The 26,059-nt window shown below is 50.0% G+C and overlaps 1 protein-coding gene and 1 long non-coding RNA gene across 10 annotated transcripts in view; one reads left to right on the forward strand and one right to left on the reverse strand.

Moving 5' to 3' along the window:
• The first annotated feature begins 632 nt into the window (after positions 1-632).
• Positions 633-4,013, forward strand: LOC129783810 (uncharacterized). The gene is made up of 2 exons (XR_008745734.1): positions 633-1,002; positions 3,416-4,013. It is a non-coding gene; the product is annotated as an uncharacterized LOC129783810 (long non-coding RNA).
• The window catches only part of ACACA (acetyl-CoA carboxylase alpha), a 148,063-nt gene continuing 125,972 nt past the window's right edge, over positions 3,969-26,059 (reverse strand). For all 9 annotated transcript variants that reach the window (XM_055795451.1, XM_055795453.1, XM_055795454.1 and 6 more), the window contains 6 exons: positions 23,843-24,020; positions 21,921-22,033; positions 12,108-12,262; positions 11,201-11,371; positions 8,042-8,178; positions 3,969-6,787 (listed from right to left, as the gene is read on the reverse strand). In XM_055795451.1, the coding sequence (XP_055651426.1) occupies positions 6,661-6,787; positions 8,042-8,178; positions 11,201-11,371; positions 12,108-12,262; positions 21,921-22,033; positions 23,843-24,020 (881 nt within the window). In that variant the 3' untranslated portion in view covers positions 3,969-6,660. The remainder of the gene's footprint in view (positions 6,788-8,041; positions 8,179-11,200; positions 11,372-12,107; positions 12,263-21,920; positions 22,034-23,842; positions 24,021-26,059) is intronic.

Here is a 26,059-nt window from a genome sequence, read left to right on the forward strand (position 1 = left end):
GAAATTAATCATTTTTGTGCTCCACCAGTACAGATTTAAGTCTCCCTTCTGGTCACCTGCTTCCAGTAAATACCTTCCCAACACTTTCAACACTGTGTGGAGCACAGAGTCTGCCACAGCAAGGGAGAGCTGGCTCGGCTGCAGAGACTTGGCCTCAACAGCGGTTGGTGTGTGAAAAAAAAATCCCTGGGTTTAAAAGCAGAAAAAGAAGCGCACCTGTGGCTGGGTGCCACCACCCCTGCACAGAGCAGCGCGGGGCCAGCTGTGCAGCGTGAGGGGCCAGTCACCAGGCACAGAAATACTCCTTTGGGCAGGGGGGCTGTGCGCTACTCTGGGGCCTCTGATTTTTTTATTATTTTTTTTTTTGTAAAGCAGGGAAGAAAAAGTGTGACAACGTCGTTGGACCCAGCGCCTCTGACCAGTGTGCCTGAGCACTACCTGGGTTTTTGCCTGTGCCAGGAGCTGCCGGCACCATGAAGCCGTCACAGATTTTCTTTTTCCTTTCCTCACTGGTGCTGGTCCTTGGCCCTCTCAGCTGATGCGGGGAGAGGCGGCCGCGGAGGGCAGGCTCCCTGCCCTGTGGAAGAATGTAGCATTTTTCTTGGCTTTATAAAATAAGTGCCAAGGTGAGTATTGACTTTGTGTGGAAAACATACATATCATGGATGAATAAATCTTTATACTCGCTTGCAGCAAAGCAGTTCTCAGGGAAGTGCATTGATTTCTCCTGTCCCCCTCCAGCTCGCAGCTCTCTGGTCAAAGTTTGCCAGGCAGAAACACACTAAATGTCACTGTTGACTCCTCTCTGCTACCTTTTCTATTTCAGGATCCCACTGATGACCTTACGTACAGCAAGGAGCCCAGCAGCGATGCTCATCCCTCCCATGAAGCTCACGCAAGCTGCGAGAGGCACAGGCAAAGCACCACTGGGGAGCTGTGGGAGAAGGGCCCGGAGGATCCCTGGCCGTGGGGAAGGGCTGGGTTTTGACACATCTGTACCAGGTATGTTGAACGACCCTGTGTTCATTAGCGAGCCGATTGGTTTAGTTGTGTGATGCTTGTCAGTGGGCTGCTCCAGTGCAGCGGGCCACCCCCACGGGCCTCCCCAGCTGTTGTGGTCCTCAGGATGTAACCATCTCCCATGGCAAACCCTGGCAATGTCACGTTCTGTCCCCTCCCCGCTGTGAATTCCGGCTCCCCAGCAACAGGCAGGAACTGGCACAACATGGTGGCACCTTCCACCTTGCTGTATTGGCACGGGCCTCCCGCCGAGAGCCAAGGCGTGCGTCCCCTCCGCTTACTTTCTGGGCGGCAGCAAAGCTGTGTGGTCTTCAGCAGCATTAAAATCTCATGGTTTAAGAACCACAATTCTGAAAGGCATCAAGGGGAGTAAATTAGCTGCTTCCAAAATTTCTGCCGGTGGAATGGCTTCATGCTGCTCGCACTGTCGGCGCGAGCATTAAGGCTGTCTAGCAGAGAGCACCGTGGCCCTTCCCTGCTTTGGGGTGTGCTGTGCTGGCAAGTTGGCTGGCCTCTCGTTGTGGCTGTGGCACGTGCTGCCACCCCTTTCCAGTGTGACTTCTGTGTCCTTTAAAGTTGTAGCACCCAGGGCACTCGATTCTCTCCCCTCCCCCACCCCCCCCCTTTTTTTTTGAGAGAGAGCTGGATGTAATGTTAAAAGGGTAATATGAAACACTTTAAATGTGATAACTTCTCGTTTGTATTGTTTGAAGAGATAAGAGTCAAAGCCCTACTAAGCATGCTTTAAAATTTACTTATCAGTGTTTAAGCAGGCTTTTCTCCCTGCCATCCCCCCGCCACCACCTGGGTAGTGTGATACACGGGGAGAACCTGGGCCGGCAGCGTCAGCTTATGAGGCCCCGTTTCATCTGCTGACCTTGCTGGTAAGGGCAGCGCTTTATTCCTGGCATGAAAATGGTCCCTCGCCTGGATTTGAATATGCTGCAGGAGAAAGTGCAGCCTGTGTAATCCCCCAGTAACAGCTCATCAGAGCCACCGCCCGGAGAGGCTCCAGCGGGGACGTGCCCGTCTGGCAGCTCTGCCCTCGCGCGCAGCCGTGGCCATGGGCACCTCGCAGCCCCCTGCGACGCAGGACGGCCAGGGAAGGGGCTGCACTGTGCATTACACACCAGCATCCCCAGTCTGGTTGAACTGGGGCAGGCTCTGCTCACCCAGTTCCGTCCCCATCCCCGTCCCCATCCCTGCTGGGCAGGTCCAGCACGAGCGTGCCCGGCATCGTGGCACGGTCAGCAGCTCTGAGTGCTGTTTAATAAGGGCACAGATAACCAGGATGATTTGTACTAAGTTTTCCTAATGCTGCCAATTAACAGCAAGTGAGATATTTCCCCCACCCCAGTAGAATATTAATTCTTTATTAATTCATGATACAGCTGCTAATTAGTACCTACACAAATGGGCATTATACCTTTGCGAACCATTGCACAGCAACTAGAAGGTGTACTGGGGAATTACGTGTGCGATGCGGGAGGGGCAGGGGGTTGTGATAATCCTCTCCCCCCCCCCCAGTCCCACAATAGCAAAGAATTTCAACTTTCAGACAAACAACTTCATTTACAAGTGTGTCTCTAATTAGCTGCAGAATTAGTAAAGCAGAGTTTTCCCCCCATAGATCGGCCAAACCCCTGAGGGAGGCTGTGGAATAGAGAGAATCGCATTTCCAATTATTTTGTTGAATTGCTAATTTAGTTATTGTGCCTGGCGTAATTGTGATGGGTATTGGGTGTGCAATTCAATTTGTTTTAAATATTTGTGGGAAGGCTGATCAGTAATGGAGCTGACCTATTTCATGGCCCAAATTGAGAGAAGAGACTAAAACAAAAAACAGCTACAAAGCCACAGTTTGTCTCAGTTTTTATTTTGATGTCTCTCATCCCTCTTAAGACTGTTGATGCAACAAAAGGTTTACATTAAAAGATGATGGCACTTTGATCTTGGGCTTTTGAGAGCTTACAGCTTTGGTACTTCTTTTCTTGGCATTTTAATATGTAGATATTTTAGGCTAAAGAGTTTTAAATGCATTTCTGGAGTTCAGTAGGGTCCATCCCCCCACCCCCCAGTTTTTAACTGTCAGGATTCTGGTTTGAGAAATACGTGAAAAATAACTGCTGGCATTGTGTTTGCCAATGCGCCCCCGTTTCAGGTGTTGCACTATTAACGTGGGGAACTCCTGAAAGGTGTTTGTGTTTCCCGAGCTCCCAGGTTGGCAGGGGACACCCTTCACCCAAGGGTCCTGGCAGTTCCTCCTTCCCAGTGGGCTCCTGCCAAGCAGGTCGCTGCCTACGCGCCCGCTCCAGGGAGAGGGGGCAGGGACGTTCTCCCACCACCCTCGGAGGCAGTCGCTGGGGCTGGGTTTTTCCCTTTCTGTTTGATTCAGGTGCTGCAATGACTGAACGACAACAATACATCTGTGCCGGAGGAACAGGACCTGCTGCCAGCTCTCCGGGATGGCAGCCATGGGTGGGAGTTACACCCGGAGCATTGGGCAGAGACCGGAGCCTGCGAAGGGACGAGGAGCTGGTCCTTCTGCCCCAGCTTAGCGCCGGCCGGCCGGCCCCTCCTGCCGCCTAGGACGCAGGGTGGGCACGAGGAAACTTGGCGAACAGCGAGTACTTGTGCGCAGTTTGTACACAGACTGCTTTCCTCTGGCTGGGCAAGGTGTCGGGATGGGCTGTGCCCTGTCAGGTCGCAGCTCAGGAAGTTTATTACAAAATTCCCTGAGCCTGACCACGGGCAGGAGCAGGCTGTGATGGGCTCAAGCAGCTCCGGTGAGGGCACACGGGGGCCTTCGGCTCCATCCTCCCGGCAGCCACCGGCCCTCATTCAAGCGATGCCATAAAAACTCCTTCTTCTGGCCTTAAGGAAAAGCAGCGCTCCCCAAGGGGTGCGCGGGACAAGGGGTGACAGATTTCCACTCCCCACAACAGAGCTGTAATTCATTCTTTTTATTAAAAGAAATTGAGGTAAGTGAAATACTTCAGCACCAGCGAGAACTGTGTGTACCGAGGGCAGTTTCTGCACCACCCCTGCCCCGCTGGGCAACAGACCCACACGCCTGCGGCGCCGGGGCTGGGGGGAAGGGCTGGGACATCAGCCGGTGCCGGTGCCAGGCGTTCCTGCAGGCCCGGCCCTCTGCGGGGCTCCCCAGGGCTCGAGCCGCACTGGGACCCCAGGCCAGCACGGCTGTTACCCAGCGGCTGGTTTTTGGAGCTCCTTTACCCCAGTATGAAGTGGAGCCTGACCCAGCGCCTGTAACACTGACCAGAGGGGTTTGCTCTCGGCAGCGACAGCTCCCACCCCAGGCAGAAGGACAGACCCGTGGGCACTGGGACATTTCCCATAACACCTGCGGATGTCCTGGATAAGGGACTGACTTGTGACACCACCATATAGGAAATACTGGTGACAGCAGAGGAGGAGCCCAACATGTCACCTGCACCGCGATGCCTCCCAGCCGTCCTGCCTGGCTGACACATTCTCTGTCCTGTGTGTCCTGCTGCAGGCCACATGGGCATAAAAACATCTTTGGGGGTTGTTCAGGGGGCTCTGGTAGGGAAAAAAGGTCTTTTAGATCAAATTAGGGTTCTTAACTATTAAGAAAAAGCCAGTCCTTCAGATGAGAGAGCTCCACGGGGCAGGGCTGCACCACTGCTGCACGTGCCGCTGGGGAGGAGAGCAGTGACCCCAGTGCTGCACCTCCGGCTGCACTGCGCTTCAGAAGGAGACAGTACAGGTGTGAGGCACTGGCGTCATCATTAATTCATCCTCATAAAAACGTCCCTTCCGATTCGTGCTGTACTAAAAGAGGAATTGTAACATCTGAAATACCTTTAAGACAATTATTGGTGTAAGCTCTCCAGTACGACCCCAAGCAGGTTCCATAACAGTATCTATGTATTAGGGGCTGACTGTGCTTCCCTCCAGAGCTCCACCCTCTCTGGTATTTCATTCAGGATACCCATGGAAATAAAAGAAGTGTAGAAATCGGGCAGCCAGGCTGGGGGCAGCCTGCGGCGACCTACGCCCCTGCCCCACCTCCGGCCCGGAGCCTGGCTCAGTGCTGGCGCTGCACTTACCTGCCCCGGAGCCAGCTCTTCCTGACCGCCTGCAGGGTGACCGCTGGGCTGGGAGCACCAGAAATAACTTTTCTTATATTGCCACCTTCCTGCACGGTAACAGCAGCCCCTCCCCAGCTGCTGGAGCCAGCTCCGCGGCAGAGGTGGGCAACGGAGAAAAACTTCGCTCAGCTGCATTGGACAGGGATGTCCTTTCACGTTCTAACCCACTGGGATGTTTGCTTTGTCCTTTCCCTCCCTTACCTTGGCAGGCTCTGGCTGCTTCTGCTTCAGCTACCTACTCGTATGAAAGGGACCAGCACTTGCATGAAGACCATACGCTCTCTGCAGCTGCCTGACGGGGGGCTGTGGGCAGGGGGGTGCCCATCTCTTCTCCCAGGGGACAAGCGACAGGACAAGAGGAAACGGCCTCAGGTTGCACCGGGGGAGGTTTGGGGAAACATTTCTCCACTGACTGGGGGGGCCAAGCACAGGCACAGGGGACACGGTGGGGTCACCATCCTGGGAGGTGTTTAAAAGCCGTGTGGATGTGGCGCAGTGGTGGGCTTGGCAGTCCTGGGTTAATTTGGCTTTGATGATCTTAAACGTCTTTTCCAACCTAAAAGATGCCACAATTCGGCATGTGACAGTGGGGCTGACCATGCCTGTCACACTCAAAACAAGCAGGGAAGGAAGAGCAGAAAGGCTCCACAGCCACCTTTTGGTCTCCTCTTTCACAGGTCTCCTTCTAGGCCTCCTGCTGGGGCCTTGCACACAAGTTACTGACCTGTTCTAAAGGAACTGGGCACCAAGGCAAAGCCAGTGGAGACTCAGGCTCCAGCATCCTGCCCCACCACCTTCGCAGTCCCGGGAAGCCTTCCCCGCAGCCTGCCTGCCCGCACCACTGTCAGTGCTCTTTTTCCTCTACTACTAAGTAACAAGACGTTTGCAACAGCGGTCAGCGCTGGCTGACAGACGAGCGGGCTGGCTCGGTGGTGGGCTCCACTCACCCACAGGCTGCCAGGCAGGAGGATGCTGGGCTCCCACCTGGTGCTGGGAGGCAGAGCCCATCCTCGGCTGCAGCAGGGCTCTCGCAGGGGGAAACATTGGCACTTGTCAGCACAAAGCTGCCGCTGCAGGTGTCGAAAGAGAAGCAGGCAGGGCGCAGGGGTGTCACTGAAACGAGCCCCTGCTTTGCTGTGCCAAGCCCTCAGGGTGCTGGAGCGCCCTTCATTGCCTGGCTGTAGTGCTTTCGGGTGGCAGCCCAACAGCGAACTGATGCATTGGTCCAGTCACGCTTTGTTAAATAAATAAGGTACAGTTAGACAGCTGTAACTCAATTCCGCAGGCGCTTGTGTTTATACATTTTCCTCGTGTCCCTGGCCAAAGAAAACACTTCCTCTGGTCAGTCTGATTTGAAAAAATAAAAATGTCACTCTTCCAGCATTTCCCTGAGCCTCCCCGTCTCAGTACAGTGGTCACAGTCGAGCAGACAAAGGGCAATTCTGAGCTGCTTTTTTTTTCCCTCCACTGTACCGGGCAGGGGGAGTGGGGGGAATCAATGCTCTTACGTTGAAGAAGGCGAGTCCATTGTGGAGAGGATCCGCACGATCTCAGCTCGCTGGGTGGGTGATATATGCTGGGTCATGTGCACTATGGAATCCATGGCAACCTCTGGATTGGCCTGGATCAGGCTGGAAAGAGGCAAGAGTTCAGTGACGGCAGCCCCAGCACTCACACCGCGCGTCCGACAGGTCCCCGTCAGGCCGGGGTGGGGGCTGACACGGGGGCTGTAAGGGAGCCTGGCTGAGGCGGTGGGCGCTTGCACGAGCTGAATGAGCAGCACAAGGGCGGTGCTCGCTTGGGGGCCCTTCACGCCGCTTAATGTGCTGGTGGCAGACCTGCTGGGACACGCACGGAGGCTGAAACAGCCCACCTGGACCCAGGGCAGATGCAGGGGGGGCAGGGGCTCTGGAGCGTGCCCCGAGCCCCCCCAGCAGCCCTCCAGAGGCTGCCAAGAGCCCCCACATCTGCCCCTTGCAGATGCTGCGGAACTGCATCTGCTACAGCACACACGGATGGTGGAAATGATAGAAGAGACACCCTACGGAGTCAGAGACAGGACACGGAAACCACAGGAGCTTCACTCTGCGGTTTGGTGCCCTCCCCAGCTCTCTCTGAAAGCAGCTTTGCCTGAGACCTCCAGTTTAAGACATAGAAATTATCAAAATTAGATCTGTTCAAGTCTAGCAAAGCATTTGGCTCACGAAGCTTAGCCAGCCTGTGCAAGTTGCACAGGAACTGCAGGCAGGAGGAACAGGTACTCATCCAACGTTTTTAGTACTTTGGGGGTTACTTGGTGTAGTTCTAACCAGCAGTCAAAGGGAACTGGGCATTTTATGTCACTGAGCACAGCAGAAACCAGGTAGCTTGCATGGGGAGTCTGGGGTTAGACAAGAAATAAAGGCAGCCGTAAGGGCACTGTGGCCGTGTGTGGTTAACACCGCTCTGGCAGCGGCAGCATCGCTCTGAGCTTGGCTTTCTCACCTTGCTGCATGCAGAAAGTCCTGTGTCCTGGCTCTTCACAGCCCCTGTCCCAGCAAAGGGTGGCACTGCCAGGGCAGTGCGGCTACGGTGGGATTAGGTCTCCGGCTGCCCGGCTGTGGTTCTGCTGAGGCACCCGCACGCAGCAGCACCACAGCCTGCACAAGGGGAGCAGGAGATGTGGCCTGTGTACAAACCCCTGTTTCACAGGAGCTCCACGTTCGCCCCTGTATTTGTATTTCCAAAGGAAACTGCATTTCCACACACGCCGTACGTGTTTGCCACCCAGAAAGGCCAGTGAGTGCGGCACTGACTGAGCCACTGCCCTCAGCCGTGGCCAAGAGCAGAGGCTGAACTTCCTGCGATCCTTGCTCGGCGGGGCAGAGCGCAGGCGGCTGCCTTACCTCCGGATCTGCTTGAGGATGTAGTCCCGTGAGATGTATTTGATGTTTTCATCCACAACGGAGCGAACGCCTTCTTCCTCCGTGAGCTGTTTTTCCAGCCACTCCACCAGGTCCTTGTTGCTGTCCCATAAGTACGCCTGTGACAAACCACACGTGTCAGCCACCGCCGCAGCTCGCTCCCACTCCCCACACACTGGTCCCAAAATTTAACTCACAATTATTGGCAGCTGTGGGTAAAACGTTTAGCTGGCAGCCCTCCGTGGTTTTCCCAACGTGTGTGGCTTTTATAAACACAACTAACAATTAGCAAAAGTCAAAAGATGATAGATTTCTTTTGCATCTCCTGCCACAAATGTGACTAAGGCAGTGCCTGCTGCCACACTGGCTGCATCGGCCGCAGCAGCTGTCCCACCTAAAATCCCGTTTCCCTCTGAAACACAACCGACCCTGAGGCAAGGGCAGGGCAGGGGTGCTCAGTGACCCGCCGATCGATCGATCGGGGGCCTCTGGCAGTGCTAAGCTGTCACGGGGCCCCACGAGTGCCTGTCGCCTAAAGACCGTGCCGGTGTTGGTGTCCCTCAGCAGTCCGGGGATCCCTGATCCAGCCCAGAAGCCAACCAGCCCCTTCAGCAGGTGCGTGCACAGCAGAGGGGGTCGGGTGTCCACATCCCTGAAAAGCCCTGGCAACACCCCTCCCCTTTTTTTTTCCCTTTTGCAAGATCATTTCACCTGATATTTGCTAGGTAGTTGACTACATAATAATTCAGGAGTATGTTAGACGCCTAATAGCCTTCTCGCTCCTCTCTTCTCCTCTCATTTTCTTTACAAATCATTTAAGAATCGTTTTGTTAATGGTTTCCGGAAAAGCAAGTACCGCCATTAGGACTCATTCATATTTATGTCATTTTATTTGGGTAATTAAACACAAAGCTCGTCATTTAAAGGTGCACTATCCTTCTCTGTTATCACTAACGAAGTCAAAGTCGGAATGACAATGAGCTTGGTGCAGCAACGCGGTGGGGCTGTGTGGGTGCCCTCCCGGCAGGGGTGCAGACCCCAGTAGCTGCGGGCAGCAGAGCACCCACTGCTCCCCTGGGAACCCTGAACACCTCGCGCCCGGCTCTGTCCAACTGCGAGTGAGTGCAGGGGCCAGCCAGGGAGTGGGGGCAGAAGCAGACGATGGGTGTTTGCACCCAGCAGCATCCCTCCCCTACCACAGCTGCTTCACTGCAGGGGACGAGTTCAGCTGGCTGCGCCCTCCCAGCGCTCAGCTCCCCCGTCCCTGCCCATAGCCGAGGCGTGCAAAGGCGGCACTCGCACTCATCGGCCTCCTCACTGCTGACCCTGTATTGATATATGCAGTTACTGGAGTCCAAGAAACTGTTCCCTCGTCCCTGGGACTCTCACAAGCCGCGCTCCTTCCCCGTGTTGGCGAAGGTGTTTCTGCACGCAGGGGTGACAGCCAGCCCTGCCGTGGGGAAGCCCCAAGCGCAGACCCTATTCCAGCCCCCAGCCCCGCTCCTGCCTGAGACACTTTAAAAAGAAACCAGGATAATTTTTTTTTCCTTGAACATCAGGTATATATGATTGTCTTAGAACAGTGATGTCACTTCAACCTCAAGATTTTGCTTATTTCATTGTTTTTCCTTATTATTATTTGAAACTCGTTAGGTTTTGCTCCTTGCTTCTGCCCCTAGACACGACAGCAATGCTCCCTGCATACAAAGTAGGGCACTTAGGAAGATTTCAGGGAAGGGAAAAAAAAACCCCAAGAAGCAGCCTTACAGTTGCAGACCTGCGTAAAGCTAGATTTACCCAAGAATCCCAAAGCTTTTAGTTTAGGAGAATATTTAATACTCTTATTAATCATTTTTAATCCGTTTGCTTTTAATTAAGAAACAGCATGATGCTTTCCTATCAACATATGCCAGGGAGCAGATTAATTGTGGCTTAAGATAACTCTCCTTGATTGGTGTAATGTATTAGCTAACGAGATGCCCGCTTTTAAAGACGCTCAGACACTACCTTGGAAAGCCTGCTGCCCTCCAGAGAACACTGCTCCCTCTTTTCTGGAACCCCTGAGTGTTTGTGACTTTAAAAATAGAATAAAAAAAAATAAAATAAAGAACTCAGATTGGAGGACTGTGACAAAAACAACCTAAGAGCAGCTCCAGAGATCGCTCTTCAAAGATTGCCAGCTTCCCAGTTCGAGCACAATTAAACCCAGGAAATCCTCAACACAGCTATCGGATGAGGCGTGTGCGACCGCCCACCCCAGGCCCTGGCAGGCAGAGCCCCCAGCTCCCTGCCCTGCGCAACCCGGGGGTGGGCAGGAACCGCAGAGGCCCCCCGGGCCAAGTCGCCAGGCTCCTGCGATCTGTCCCCAGTGTCCCCAGACCTGTCCCCACCATCCCTAGGCTCAGGGAACGGGAAGGCAGGCGAGGGCAGCCCGGGAGCAGGGGCAGCCCGGCCGCACGCTGCTCTGCAGCAGCTGGACAGGCGGGTGAGCCAGGCTGACTGCACCTGCCAGGCGAAACACCTGGGTACAGGCAGTGAACCTCCACACCCTTCTGGTGTCAGCGGGACAGAGCAGGACTGAGGCTATCGTTCAGTAAGAAAGCATAATTATAAATGCAATAAAAATCCTGCTTTCGCATCACAGGGGGGGAGCGACTGTCAGCACAGCTAGGACAGCTCCTCCGCAGCAGCCTCCATAACCGCGAGCAGCTCCGCAGTGGTATCTGAGGCACGCTGCACGCAGAAACAAGGGGATGGAGATATTCAGGGCTGGTACATGGAGCATGTGGTGTGACCCCTGGGATTTCTGCCGCCAGACAGCAGCACCTCTGCACAGCTGCCTTCCCACACGCTGCCCTGCCTCGCTCTGCTGAGCAAGCTGCTTGTGTTTGTAAGATGCTCACATTTTCCTATCAATGGTGGTACATGCTTGGGGAAAAAGGCTATTTAGCTTTTCTGGCCTGCTGTAAAAAGTGTCCCCATAAAACCATCCATGGCCTGGAACATCACCCACTAGATCTCTTTCATCGCCTAAAACGTTTGTAGACATTACAATTAAAAACAGGAGATCAGACTCCACCTGGGAGAGCTTCACTGAACATAAGCCCAGGAGAGCCTCGAGGAATCTGCTTTTTCATTTACCTTCACTGTCCCTTCAACCTCCACAAACCAGCGTCTCAGCATAGCCTGGATCTGCCCGTCGGTCAGCTCAGGATTGGCATCATGGATCTTCTTTTTTACCACATCTTCTAGAAGAAGGCGTCTTAATCTCCAGTAGAAGAAGGTACGGGAAGTTTTCCAGTCTAGAATGTCCTGCCCAAGACATAAGTGGAGAAGGAGAAATGAGTGAGGGACATTTATGTGGAGAAATAGGTACACCTTGTTCCCTACGGCAAAAAAAAAGGCTTGTACTCATTATACACTTAGTTATACCACTTCCACAAGAGAAATACAAAGATGCCATGTCTGAGCTTCGGAGACTTCTACCCTGTCATGCCATTCCGCCACCAGAAGCTACATCCATCAGCCTCTTTGTCTCCCAGAGCCTGCTCCCTTCTGCAAAAAGAGACGCAGCTGCCCAGATGAGCAGCAAAGCCCAAGGCACTCGCATCCAAGGGGAGAGGGAACTAGGGAGATCTGTTCAGCCAGGTTTCAAAGCCTGACATGAGAGCTGCCCTTCAGCCATGCCACCACGGCCCTCCCGTCAGCGAGGGTCCCCAAGGGCACAGGTCACCACCGTCCCCGTCTTCCCCCTCTGCCAGGACAGGCTGCAGCGTGCTTGGATGTGGTCGCTAATGAGCTACTGGTGAAGCCCAGAAAATGTCTCAATGGACAGTGATCAGGTCAAGGTGCTAGAAAACACGATGTGCTTGTGTCCTGGGACCAGAAAACAGCTTGTGGGTGAAGAGGGTTTGCTCCTGTGGCAAGAGTCACCGAGGCAGGGGTTTATCTGCAGGCCCGCAAGCTGCCTCCAGCCCCACTGGCAACTGCCGCTTCCCAGGCATCGAACCCTCCAGCGACATCCCCGGGGCAGCTGGGCCGTACTCACCGTTATGACACCCTTCTCCTGCATCCGGCCGGGCGTGTCGTGCAAGTCGGCAAACTGCATGGCTACCTGGTGGTAGATGGGGCTCAGGAATTCCTCCCGCTCCTTCAGCTTGGTCTCCAGCTCTTTTCGGTCAGCAGGGCTCAGCTCAGGGGTACCTGCAACAGGCACAGCCACACGTCAGAGACCCGGGGTGGGGGAAAGCAGAAGGGCGTACAAAGGGCTGCTGCACGGGGGAAAGGTGAGCAGCTCTGCACGGTCCAGAGGGAGAACGGAGGTTTTTTGTGTTTCTGTGTACAGGTGAAATCCAGACTGCATCGGCCAGGACAACCACCAGACCATCAGCTCCCAGCAATGCCAAGCAGTCCGAGTCAAACAGAAGTGTTCCAGCCCCGATTTCCTGCTGCCGATATTCAGGCAAGAGCTTCAAAGGAGTTTTCACCATGGAAACTCTATTCCATTTGAATGCCAATGAGCTGAGCCATCAATTAAGTGACATTTACTGGACTTACTCCTAAAAAAGAATAATGTCCCAACATGCAGTTCATTTAGCAAGAAACATGGACAATGTAAAACCACCTACACAATTTCATGTTTTCCTGCAGGCTGGTTCCTGCCAGTGGCTGTGAGAGCCGCTGCCTCATTAAGGAAAACACAAGTTACACTAGAGACACCAGAACTGCTCACGTTCCGTTTATGCACTAGTCTCAATCACAGACTAACATGCCGGACAAGAATAAAACTGTGTCAAGAAGATCATGTCCCATGGAGTTAATTTTTAATTTCTTTTAAAACATTCAGCTCAGATAACATTAATTTTGATTAAAAAAACCCCATGCATTAAACAGCTTCTGATTCATTTCGGAATTGCCTGGCCCAGGCTGAGTTAGGCAACGGGAAACACACGGCACTGTGGAGGCACGTCACAGCCGCTGCTGCAAGGTGCTCCTGCCCCCAGCTGCCCCTTTATGAAACCAAGGATGTATAAATCCCCTCTTCTCCTTCTAACAAGCCACAGGGAGTGAAACCCTAAGTGCAACTCTTGCTGGCCTGCAGTAATTTACACCAGGTCAAAGTTGGCCCAGAAGAAGGTTGATGCTTCCCCTACACTGCCTCACCAACACATGCCAGAGGTCCTTCTGCAGAGGCAGAGTATTTACAGCCAATCTTAGTTCAATTTAAGCAAAGATTGCAATCTGAGCCAAATTATATGGTACTGGAGACTTTGCTGAATTGTGCCATTTTTTAACCTCCCACCCACACCAGAAGCTCTGGTGGCAAGTTCACGGCCCCCGAGCCAGCTGCCTCCCAGCCCACCTCCCCTTTTGAAGCCGAGGTCGCCGGCAATCTGAAGTCGGGTCATGGACGAGTCTTGCTCCAAGCACCGGTGGGTTGGGTGGGTTGTAACATTGAACTGTCCTACTGGCACCTTCCATTCAAATGTTAATATAACCACCCATGCGCCTGCAAGACAGGCAAGCGTGACTGCGCCTTCGGTGTGCAGAACTGAGATATAAAACAAAAAAACTGGGCAGCACAAGTCGTCAATGGGAGAACCTGGAACAAAAGCTGGTGCAGTGACTGAGCCAGAGGACAAGGCTCCTGCTCTTGTTATCTTGTAGCCTGAGTCCCAGGACTGCATTTTGTGGCGTGTGAACAACACCAAGTTGGTTTTTTTGTTTTAGTATTTACTGTTTGCAAGGAATGTCAGCGGGATTAAATGCAGCATGTACCATTAGATCAACACCTGTAGCTAAGCTGCCAGGCTTGCAGGTGGGCGAGGTGCAAGGCAGTGGCTGGGGAGAGGCAGGAGGACAGCAGAGCAGCGGGGTCCTCAGCAGCCCCGCGGCCACCAGCCAGCCCGGCAGCAGCAGGCTCTGGAACGGCAGCAGGCAGCCAGAACAATCCGAGTCCCTCCCAACAAGACCACGTGAAATTATCAGGCAGCAGCTTTACAAAAACCCCAGCAACAGGGAACACAGTCAAAATCTGACAGTGGGACAGTGAACCAGAGTTCCTGGGGGCCAAAAGTACAAATGAGCGCACAGAGAGTGACGGGAGAAGCTCACGCAAGGGAAGTCCATCACAGGCTTCGAAGCATGAACATCAGATATTAATGCATGACCTATGTTGCCTTTTCCTTCCGGAGTTTCTCTTCCAAGCCAGAACGGGTCTGAACACACACACACACACTTCCAAGCCACAGGCCAGCCACACAACGGTTCTTGCTAGGGGAGGAATGTTTTTATATGCCTACCAATATAAATGTTACCTAACCTTTCAAATGCTACTAAGAAGGTTTTAATTAAGAGAAGCTACTCTTATAACCTTCAGAATAAAAAATTATCTATATTTATCCACGTTGAACTCACAGGCTCCCACACCTCCCTGTTTTAAATGGCAATGCATGCACTTAAGCCAGTAACGCTCATGTATTCTGGCCTGTCTGCCACACTCACGGTGTACAGTCAAACCAGCCAGGCCCAGTAATGATTTAGGTGAGATTAACAAATATGTCAATGTCTATTTTCTGCTTAATTTAAAAGCAGCGTCTATAAAGATTTTTGACTTCTGAACCCTGTTCTCCTGGAAGAAAGGAGGTAACAATGAGGAGGGGGGGATAAAGAGTGATTATCCCATCATCGATCGTTTGTCAGGAGCATTTCTTATTCACTGGACTATTGTAAAAAGCTAAGCTCTCGATCAATCCTGTAAGCCCCCTGTACAATTAAATATCTTGGAATGGTTTTCTTTCTTTCCTAGTCAGATCTTGAGGCCTCAGGGTTTTTCAGAAAGCTGGGGCTTTATTTATTTATTTCTCGGAAAAAGAAGTCTCCTTCCACAAATCTTATACTGGCAAGGAGAAGGGAGTTAAAATATGGGATTCCTTTGCTCTAAAGGTACTTGACAGTTAATGAAACTGTTAAAGTTTAAATCATAGGAACAGTACAGACCTCTCTGTATGGATCAGCTACTAATCAATAGAGAAACAAAAGAAGGAGCACTCTGAAACGGCCACATTACAATGCAAACACAAAGTGCAGCAGGTTTTGGCATGCAGGTGGGGCATGCAGGTAGGACAAGGCGACAATTTAAAGGAAGAAAGAACACGTGTGACCTTCCTAACTTGGCAGGCAGCACAGGACACTTTCTATGGCAGCACTCTAAGTGCCATAAAATGTCACATTTATCTTGGATTGCAGTTTGCTCCACAGTCTCCAAGTACGCCTGTATCTATATATAGTGCTGGTATGATCACAGCCATTGGCATGATCGGAAGAGGCCAGGTAAATGTCTTAATTCTGCTCTCAACTCCTTTAAAGCCCACCCACAGTGGTAAATGCACCAAGACCTCCTCATTCGACAGTGTCTTTTCTTTTTTCTTTGGTTTTTTTCATCAGTAGCAAAACTGCCTTAAACAAGTTGAAAAAATACCCTGGGGAAGCAATAACATTGGCGTGCTAAAAGATTAAGAGGCTCTTCTGAGGTCAAAACAGCAGTGGCCAGAGTCCTGCCAAAACCTTCTGCACAAACACACCCAGCTAAGCCAACAAAACCTAGTTTAAAACCACACAGCAGAAATACTTCACCTGAGTGCTCCCAAACACCTCCTGGAGGGAGGGAGCAGCTCGCACCTGCCGCCTCCCCCATGTCCCCTCCCCATCTCTGCTGTGGCTTTGGGGGCCACAGGCTCCACATCCTACAGCCCCCACCAGGCCCCCAGACCCCAGGGAGGGGCTCTCAGTATGCTGGTGGCACAGAGCAGCAAACGCCAAATGCCATGGCTGCCGAGACAAGCCCCTCGACCGCCCTGCAGAGCCGTGCTTGCCGGCCACTGTGGCAGGGACACGTGTGTGCCTTACAGGCAGGGACACGTGTGTGCCTTACAGCCCGCGCTCGGGGGGAGGCTTCGGCGAGCTGCCCGCCCCGCGCAGACAAATGGAAAAGCTGCCACACTAAATCGTCGGCAAGACCTCTCCCGTAAAGTGCTCTGATACTGCATATCAATTTATAATCCTCTCCAAAAGTTAAGGGAAAGCATCATGGCAGGGAAAGCAACATCTAAACTATTTTGATTTGTGCCCCATTAAACAAAAGTCTCTGAAGCAAGGGGGGTCTCCGAGCATCCCTCCCGCTCGGTGCCCGGCCAAGGAGCCATCCAGCGCAGTGTCCTGCAGGGCTGCAGCCTGCTGCGGTGGCACGGTGCGGGCTGCCTTTAATAACGTCCCTGCCAGACGGAAATGGCTCAGCAGGACCATGAATCACGGCTTCCCATAACATTTAGTAGCAAAGTGCTTTTTTTAAATATGACCAGTTTAACAGGTTAGACAAAATGACTTCAAGAAATGTTATTGTAGGTTCCCTCTGATTGCAGAAAGCCAGGCAGCTTCTGAATCAATTTGATGGTTTATGGTTTTTAAGCTGTTAAAATGTAGGATTTTCTCCCTCACCCTCAGTGCACAGCCTCAGCACGGCCAAACAGTTCCTTGTTCATCTTGCCTCTTCCTCCAACACGCCCTCAAATACCTGGGCAAAGCCCAGCACCAAGGCCTCCCCGAGCTGCCTGCGGAGCCCCGGGCTCCAGCTCTGACAGCCAGGCAGCACCGAGGGCTCCAGCCCACCCGCCCATTGGCAGAGGCACCAGCGCTGGCTCGGAGCACACAGCCGAGACACAGAGTCCCCCGCGGCCGCAGCAGCGCGGCGCCTTTGCTGAGCCACGAGCCAAGGACGTGCCCATGACCCGCCACTGCAGGGACCAGATGTGACCCTTCCTCTGGTGTCGCCCCCCAGACATCAGCTGCTCACATACACGTTTGACTCCAGCAAATTACCCCACACTTACAGTTTTCAAAGATGACTTTTAGAACAGGAAGAGTAGCTAACTCTCCAGACTACAGAGGAGCATTAATAACAATTGATTATCTCAATGTTACAATTACTACAGGCAAATTTATTTATCTTGTCATCTGCTCGTGGCCATTCTTTCCAGCAAAGCAGATAAACCCCACTGCAGCATGTGCTGGAAGGGTCCTTGGGAAATGAACTCTGGAGAAACACACCAGTCACTCTGCACCTAATGACATAATTAAATGGCGATTTTAACCCTGGTTATGACTGTCCCACCTAACTTCCACACCTGCAACAATAATCCTCCTACCTGAATCTCATCTCTTCCTCTGCCTTTAACAAAGCTCTTGCCAGACAAAAATTCAGCAAAGACAGCAAGAATGCCAACCACATCCAGGCTGCCCAGGCAGCACATCTCCCACCCCAGCTGGAGGGAGCCGCTTCAGAGGGGAGAAGGAAGGTCACCCAGAGCCACTCACGTCCCTCGAGAGACAGGCATTTTTGGATTGTCGCTTGTTTCTTTAAATGAGACTGCTTGTAATTGCTTCACTAAATATTCAGCAGGATTTATGTTATAAAGGTGCAATATGAAATAGCAGTGAAGGTCACACATGCTCATGATATGGGCTTGAATATATCCTTGTACAACCGCACCGTGTGATGTTTCACCCCAGCCCTTGCCAACTCTTTGCTCCTAAGGCCTCGTATCGGCATCAGAGCAAACAGGCAAAGTGTGGCAGGCATGCAATTCCAAAAAATTCCCGTTTGGGGGGAAACATCCCTCCTGGGAGGATATTCAAGATGCCAATTGTCATGAAGGAGCTGACAGAAAGCAGTACTTGCTCTTCGAGACTCATGATTGTGAATTAACAACAATTTAAATGCAGCAGCACTTGTGTATAGAAGCAGTTACTGGAAACCAGCATTGCCTAAAAAGACAAAGTTACAACTGCGGTGACTGCATTTGCCCAAGACTTCCTGAGAGATGGAATCACAACAGCAGCATTTTTCTTAGTTGTTGCTCAAGAAAACAGCCAGCATTTTGATTAATTACAACACCGAGCAAACACCACCACCACCACCCCTCGAGAAGAATTACCAGACTTTAGAGCTGTAATCTAACTTCTCGAGCTAAAGCTTGGAACAAGATGAATCACAGGATGGAAAGCTTTCAGCCACCCAAGAAACAAGGCTGTGCCAGGGCTGTCTCCAGGTCACCAGCAAAGTCCTGACCAGGTGGCACAGTCGGGGCTGAGAGGGACCTGGGGTTCAGTTCTGGCACCATGCCTCGGCATGTATATTTTCAGAGAGGAACTAAAGTGGAGTTACGGGTCCAATGCTTGAGTGTTCACTGCTGGAAACAGAAGCGAAGTTTTGCACACCCTTTAGCCAAATAAAGGACAAAGCAAGTCAGAAGCCAGCAGCACAGACTGGTAATATTACCTGTGGGAAGTGGAGGGTCGTTTGCAGCATTGAGCCTGTGCAGAAAGCAACCGCGACTCCCACCTCCCAGAGTGCTGCTGTACACCTGCCGCTGCACGCTCCCCCCTCCGGCACCTTGTACGGTGCACGCGGGCAAAGGCAAGACGGGCATATCATTCCAAACCAAACTGAAGATGCATGCTAGCACTCGGGCAACTATTTCGTAGGATCAGCTGAAGAGGATAGTCACCCTGTTAGAACATATATCAGGTGACAAAGAGATGCTTCCATTTTACTATGAGATAAATACCTGATAGGAGAAATGTGAAAATGTAATATCCAGTCTTGCTCTAACTGGAGCCATTTTGCCATTCCTTTCATTCATATTCCACCAAATCTCTGCGCAGATTACACTGTGCATCCGACACATTACCTGCCCAGAATCTCCATGACAAAGCTAATTTTTATTCTACTCCTACATATTTTACTCTAATTGGAATAAATAAATAAAATTGAAACTGTATTTTTCACTACGGCCAGAGGCTTGCAGCCTGAATCATTCCTTCATTTCTAGGCAGTCACCGTTCTCCTTGCACACCTACTCAGTGTGGAAACGTGCTCCTGGGCAGGATAAGGGCTATCCCTTCCTTCCCTGCCCTTTGCTCCGCACTGTTTGCTGGTTTGTAATAGCACAACTCTGAGTGACATTTTAATAAAACATGGGGCTAATAAACATTTCAGCAATAGTGCTGGAGAATTGATAATGAACAGATTTATGTCAAATTATTCAATATCTGCCAGCCTTCTCTGCTCTCACACACCCCAGTTGCAAGTCCAACCCCAGTGCCTCCAGACGCCTGGAACGAGACCACCATCACCCTGTTTCCCCACCCCTCTGCAACAGGCACACGTTGGAGAGCATCTCCCTTTCCCCCCCGCTATTCAGCAGCTCCAGGGAGGGATGACAGCCATTCAGGGGTTAAAGAGAGGCAGTGAACCCCCAGCTAATGAGTAAGAATTCAGCAGGCAGTGTAAGATAAATGGAGCTTTCTCTGCTTCTGCTGGAGTCAGCATGAACTGCGGCCCTGCGGCTTGTTTGTGGCAAATGGAGTGCGCGAAATATCAAAGGGCAGTGATCCAGAAGAAGACCGACTTTGACAAATTTTAAATTGGCCAGAAAGAAAACCAGCAAAAAAAAAATTATGCAATTCACTGTGTCCTGCAATCTTGCCTTTCCTGCTATGGTACAGAATTAGTGGCAAAACAACAGCAATGATCGCCCCAATGTTGGGAGCAATTACGAGCCATCTAAGTGAGATGCTTATCAGTGACTGAAGCTTTTAGAGCTCTCTGTATGTACAGTTGTAAGTGACTTGCTCTTGTGTTGCAGTCATTTTAATTAAAGTGTATGGAGTTGCTGGGAGTAATTACCCTGTAGAGGGGAAAAAAAAGCCCTGAACAGGCTCCTCACATAGCTGGTGGTGGATTTTTGATACTGTTGGCAGAAAACCGTATTCCCTCTTTCTCCCTGCATTTTTTTCCAGTGATGCTGGCACAGATCCCACCGGTGTGGATTCAGGGGTGCTCTGCAGCCATCGGCATCCGCCCTGTGTGAGGGACCCTCCGGTGGGGCCACCAACAACAATGCTGCTCTGCTCGCCCCCTTCCTCTATCGCTTCAGGATTTAAACACTCCAGTAGCCCTCTTTGTCCGCAGCCACGGATTCTGCTCCTGGGAAAGGATTCACCCGGCACTCGCCGCGCAGAAGACACCAGCTCTTTGCAGAGGCAGTAGGTTGGTTTGTTTGCTGGCAGAGCCAGTGCTTTTTATGGTGGGGCGAAGGTAAATACTCTCAGAAACAGTGCTCCTGCTGTAGTGCTATTTATCTGCATGGACCTGAGCTGACTGTTCTCTAACCACACATCTGATTTCTCCTTCCCCTGGAGACTCTGCACCGGAGAGGCAGCTCTCCTGCGTCGGACACGGAGGTGCAAACACCCACGGGAGGTGTAGCTGTGAGTCCTGACTGTGTATGGAACTCGACTGCAGCCTCTGAAGTGTGGAACACCTTAGGAGAGCATCTGCTGGGATCCTGTGCTGGGTTCTCCACGATTTGGTGTAGTCACGCTATCTGTTTACTCCTAAAGGGACACTGTCAACTCTAACATAGGTCAAAAGTGAGGTTTTGTGAAAAGAATTTCCTTGCTGCAGCTACAAACATTAAAATCGGCTTTTTAATTCCACTAGACGCAGGCAAAACAGAAAAACACATCCATCCACCTGGGTATCTGCATCCGCTCCCTCACGCAGTAACGTATCAGGTCCATGGGCAAGAGCTGAGCTCCGATAAAACGGATGCCTTGTGCTGGCCTGCAAAACTCAGACACCTGCTAACCTGCTTCTCGCCCAGAAAGCAATTGGCACAGTAAGAGAAAACAAAGACAGTGCCAAAATACTATCATTAAAAAAAAAAGAAAAATGTCTTTGATGCTGTCAAAGACATCAGTAAAAACCTGGTTAAGAATCAGCAAACAGTCTGATTCTTAACACTCCCCACACACTTCACAATTATTATTCTCTTTCCAAGGCATATCAGAATGGTTATTTTGTATATAAATTGTTGCACTGCCATAAATTAAAAAAAGCCAAATAATAAAATGTAACTGCAGCAATAGCCACGATTTATCAGTCATTTGCAGAACACTTTTCCTCCTGAAGGATTCCAAAAGGCTTTATAAATTCAAACCATACCCACATAGCATGCTTCTTCCACTGCTGAAATGTAGTCAATTTTGGAGGTAAAAAGAGGTTCTGTAAGATTATACTCTTATAGTAAGAGCTAGTAAAGAACTATTTAAAGAGTCTATTCCCCTGAGAGAGTACATATCTGATATTAAGTGCATTTTGCTGAACACTCTGTATTTTGGGTTGTTGGGTGTATACCAGGCACTGGGATCATTTAGAGCAAAAGGCGCAGTAATAATGCAACACACGCAGTGACGTGCTAGCCACTGAACACTGCAGATCACCCCGTATTTTACCGAGGAGGTGAAGAATACTTTTTATTTTCTTGAAACAGAAGAGCAGACAGTTATCATTACTCAAAACTACCTCAGACACACAGTGATAGTCCAGCACCCCAAAATGTCTTTGGCCAAATTCTTAGTTACGCCAAATGACACCAGCTGAAGGTTTGGTCCGTGAGCTTTTAGAGCTCTGAGCAATTGCTGAGATGGAAACTAGACTCAAGCATCTGTAGAAGTGTCTGTTGTAAGACCGATTCAATTAAAAAAAAAAAGTTCAGTTCAAAAAGACACTATATTACACACACGCTAGGTATGCTAAATGCACATGGGTATCATCTCTCTCACATGTACAAACATGCAGCTTGTCCCATCTGGTTTTCTCCCCAAGTTAGATGACAGTAAATAAAAATTATCATGAATTTGATAAAATGCCTCAGTGCCCCTTTTTAAGGTCTATAAACACATTCATTAGCCACCAGCTGAACGGATCACTGCCCCGCCAGCCCCTGCGCAGACGTACCGAGCCGCTCTGCCAGGCGGATGTATACGGGGTCCACTCGCCTCATCGTCTTCACCAAATCCTTCCTGCGGAATTTGATTTCTACCGTCCCCTCTGGTTCCAGGATTCCTCCTCTGATCAGTGATGGGAAAAGAGAAAAGAAAGGCACTTTCAGGTCATCAGACAAGGGGAAACACAAAATGGAATGGTTCAATGTTATCTAGAAAGTATGCAAAAAAAGAAGAGAAGAGAAGGGGGAGAGGGAGACAAAACAAAGAGAAAGAGAGAACAAGAAAGAAAGAATCTTAGCTATTATTTATCCAATGCCACAAACACACACCAGGCTTCACAGAAACACACCCATCCAACAGTACACAGTACAGCCTGGCACAAGCAATGCTCTTTGACAGTCTCTTTTAAGCTGTGACCTGAAAGTTCTTTCAGAAGGTAGGTAAGCTTTAGGAAACAACCCAATTAACCAGCCACTATCATTAGAGATCCCACTTCCCAGGTCAATGATGGAGGAGCACGTGATTTGAAACTTGGGCTTGGTAAATAAAATCACTTCATTCTTTAACTGTGAGGGCTAGAGTAATGACAAGGAGGAAGGTCAGTGCTGAGGGGTTATGGAACAGCAACAGCGACGTAAATTATTACAAATGCGTAACAATATTTCGGGATAGGATGACGCATTTTGCAAAATAATCTTCTTCTTGGCTGCTGGAGCTGAAGACCTCTAGAGTCCAACCACAGCTCTACAACCACACGTGGTCCTTCCTGATTTCTTGCAAGGTGGGCAGCTGGTTGAGATTCCCCAGCGGCAAGCTCACACTGCCACAGCCCAGAGCAGAACAGGGTGGCAGCAGGAGGGAGCTGCTCCTGCACACACCCCAAAAACACTGGCAGGGGGAAGCAGCTTGTAGAAATCCTGCTCACACTGTGTCTGACAGTGAAGCAAACAGGCTCCACGTTTCTAAGTAGAAAAAGAACAGCAAAAACTTCTGACTTCCAGGAGGCAGAGATTAGACAATGTTTGCTCGAGACACAAGAAATCTCAAGGCCAACAGACCACAGGTCTCTCTGTTGCTTCTTTAGAAAAGAGAGGGGTAAGCATCCCATCAGGTGCAAAATTCAGCTGGGAAGGGCAGAGAAAAGGGCATGTGGAAAGGGCATCTTTTCCCAAGTCCTCCCCACATACACTTTTTCTTCTCCCCCTGGAGCAGCTGCCCAGGAATTTTGCCCTGCTGAGATGGCAGGAGTTGAGGACCCTGACAGCACCATATTAATGCTGTCTTCCTACACCCCTTCCTTCTATCTGCTACAGAGAGCCCAGGCAGGGCTAGCTTTTTCCTCCAAATGATTCAGTGCCTCTGTATTTTAGGGATTCTTTAAGATGTTTTTAAAAACCTGCTTCCAAGAGTTTGCCTGTAGTTTTACGTCCTGAACCACAAGTAACTGGAACTTTACTTATGCAAGTTGAATTTAATTAAAAGTGTGCAGCTAACCCAACCACCCACAGGACAGATAGTAAAACACTCAGGGATTTTAAAGTACACACTTATTTACACTTAATTAATTTGCAAAATCATATACAGAGGCACTTGCTTCAAAGTGCAAAGCAGTGTGTGGAAGTATCAGAGCAGTAAAAAAAACCAACCAACCCTAAGCACCAGCATCTCACTGTGCTTTGTGAATGAACCTTCACAGAGGCTGGCTCACACCAGCTACAGAGCTCACCCCCATCTAAGTCTGAGTCAGGAGACGATCCGAACTGTCCCCGCTGTGATCACTACACAGCAACTCCTCCGAGACATGGGTTACAACTGGGAAGTGGTCAGCCCCTTTCAGTAACACTGTCACACTCTTAACTGAGAGCTTCCCGCTCAGCCAGGTAATTATGCCTCAAAGCAGGTGGTTACGGAGGGAGGAGAAAGCTGCCATACCTGCTTTCTCGGTCTGCGTACATCTCCATATGACGAGGATTAATGGTAGGGTCAATCACAGCCCAGGATCCACCTCTCAGCTCTGCTTGTGGTGGGATGTAAATAAGCACGGGCTGACGATACTCTCTCAGGCCATCCACAATGTAGGCACCGAACTTGAGCACCTGGTCATACATATCTGCAAGAAAAGGACACAGTGCCTGCAGTCACAGCATGTCAGTGCTTCAGCCCTGCCACACGTGGTCAAACTGGGGAAAAATTACAATTATTCAGCACTTCTAACCACCTCCTGCTGTTGTTCTCGGACCTGGACAAGATGGACTCAGAAAGGAGATGTTCCCACGTCAGCCCTGCTTGCCAACACTGGACCTCCACTCTGGAAATGGTCTGGTTACTCCCCCTGTAACCATGTCTGTTCACACACCACGGACAGCAGGGTCCTCAGTTCACCAGCCAGCCCTGCACCGCCTGCCCTAGAGGCAATCCATCCCTTACCCCCCAGCCAAGCCATACTACAGCAGCTCAGGACGTCAGGCCAGGTATTTCTGTACTCGACACAAATGCAGCTGCCCTATTTCAGATTTAGTACCATGGATCTGTATCACGATTTGTGCAATGTGCATGGCACACCTAACGGCAGCAGACCTTTTACGTATCTTTATAAAAATTAGTGTGTGGGGAGGGATGTGAAACAGCAATCTTCTCTTCTTGCATTAAAATCTGTTTAAGGCATTTTGCTCAAAATTAATAAGAACAGCTCTACTGTGTAAAGACAGTACATTGAAAATACCAGCCCCAAAGGTGATTTAAATAAAAGAGAAAAAGGGAAGGCAAAAGAATGTATATGAGACAATGTAGTTATAATGGATGTAGCTTGTAATGGGAACAGGCACCCTTGAATATATGTATATCTTTTGTAACATATAATAATATATAGAAGTATCAAATCAAATATACAAGAAATGAAAAATACTTATTAGGATCATCTAGTCCCTCTCTTTGTTCACACAGGACTGTATCCTACGTTTCTTTCCCAGTGCTTTTTAAAGCTTTCTTTTAGAAATCCCAAATGATAAATCTGCTACTTCTTTAGGGGCATTTCCACATTCAAACAGATAAAATTTTCCTCAGTATTCAGCCAAACTTCTTCTCCTCCCCCAGCCCCATTAATTTAATATTACTACTCCTTGCATCACCCTACATAATGTCTCCACTCCTTCAGGCTTGCTATAAATAGCAGTAGGCTTTTCAGTGTTTGGTTTGGCTTTTGTTCCCCTTAGACACGCTGTAGGTATTCATTTCTCATGTCTCCCAGGACAGTATATCCAATCCCCTTTACCATTTTTGTTCTTTGCTTAGTTTGCCTGGTTTTTTCTGCCCATTAAAACACCAGTGCACAGAGCAGAAAAAATGAAGTGGGTTGCCTACATGTACCATGCACACATGCTGCCCTTCAGTAATAGTCTTGAAAGGCTGACACATTTTTATTCATCTAAAATCCCTGTATCACTTGAGAAAGCCATCACTTCCAGGGAAGAAAGAGGCTCCAGCCAAGGTCCCCTTGGCATTTAACCCTCACTTTAATGTTAAGCATTAACAGGAACATAATTAAGTGCTTAACTCTTTGGGAAACACACACACACACTCTTACAGATATATACTCAGACTAACATATATAAAGCAAGGAAGAGAGGTGTATGTAAGATACATGCACATGTGTGTGTATATACACACACACACACACGCACGCTAGTACCATAGGCACTGATGTGATCTCTCCAGTTCACTTGCAAGGTCAATGTCCAAGTACCCAAGAAAAGGAGCTTCACGTTATTTAAGAAACGTCAAATGCTGATGAAGAGAAGAACAATTTATTTCCTCTAATTGTGAATAAACATAAATTACAGCAGAGACAGTGGGAACTGAGAACCAAACAAAACTCCAACCTTTCCCTTTGTCCTGAGCAAAGAAAAAGACCTCAAAAGGGGTGACAAATTTATTACTAATTATACAATTATTTTATTATGTAGTGCTAGTAATAAACCACTTGAAGTACTTTCAGCTAATTCTAGTGTTAAGAAAATAATTGCTTGATTCAAATTATTTTAACTGAATTAATTCTTTACTAGACATTTTTTACTAGTGCTACATAATAAAATAATTGCGTAATTAGCAATACATTTTTCACTCCTGCCAAGGGTATATATTTTACTCAGG

This window comes from Falco peregrinus, chromosome 2 (genome assembly GCF_023634155.1).
Source record: "Falco peregrinus isolate bFalPer1 chromosome 2, bFalPer1.pri, whole genome shotgun sequence".
In the NCBI taxonomy this organism is placed as follows: domain Eukaryota; kingdom Metazoa; phylum Chordata; class Aves; order Falconiformes; family Falconidae; genus Falco; species Falco peregrinus.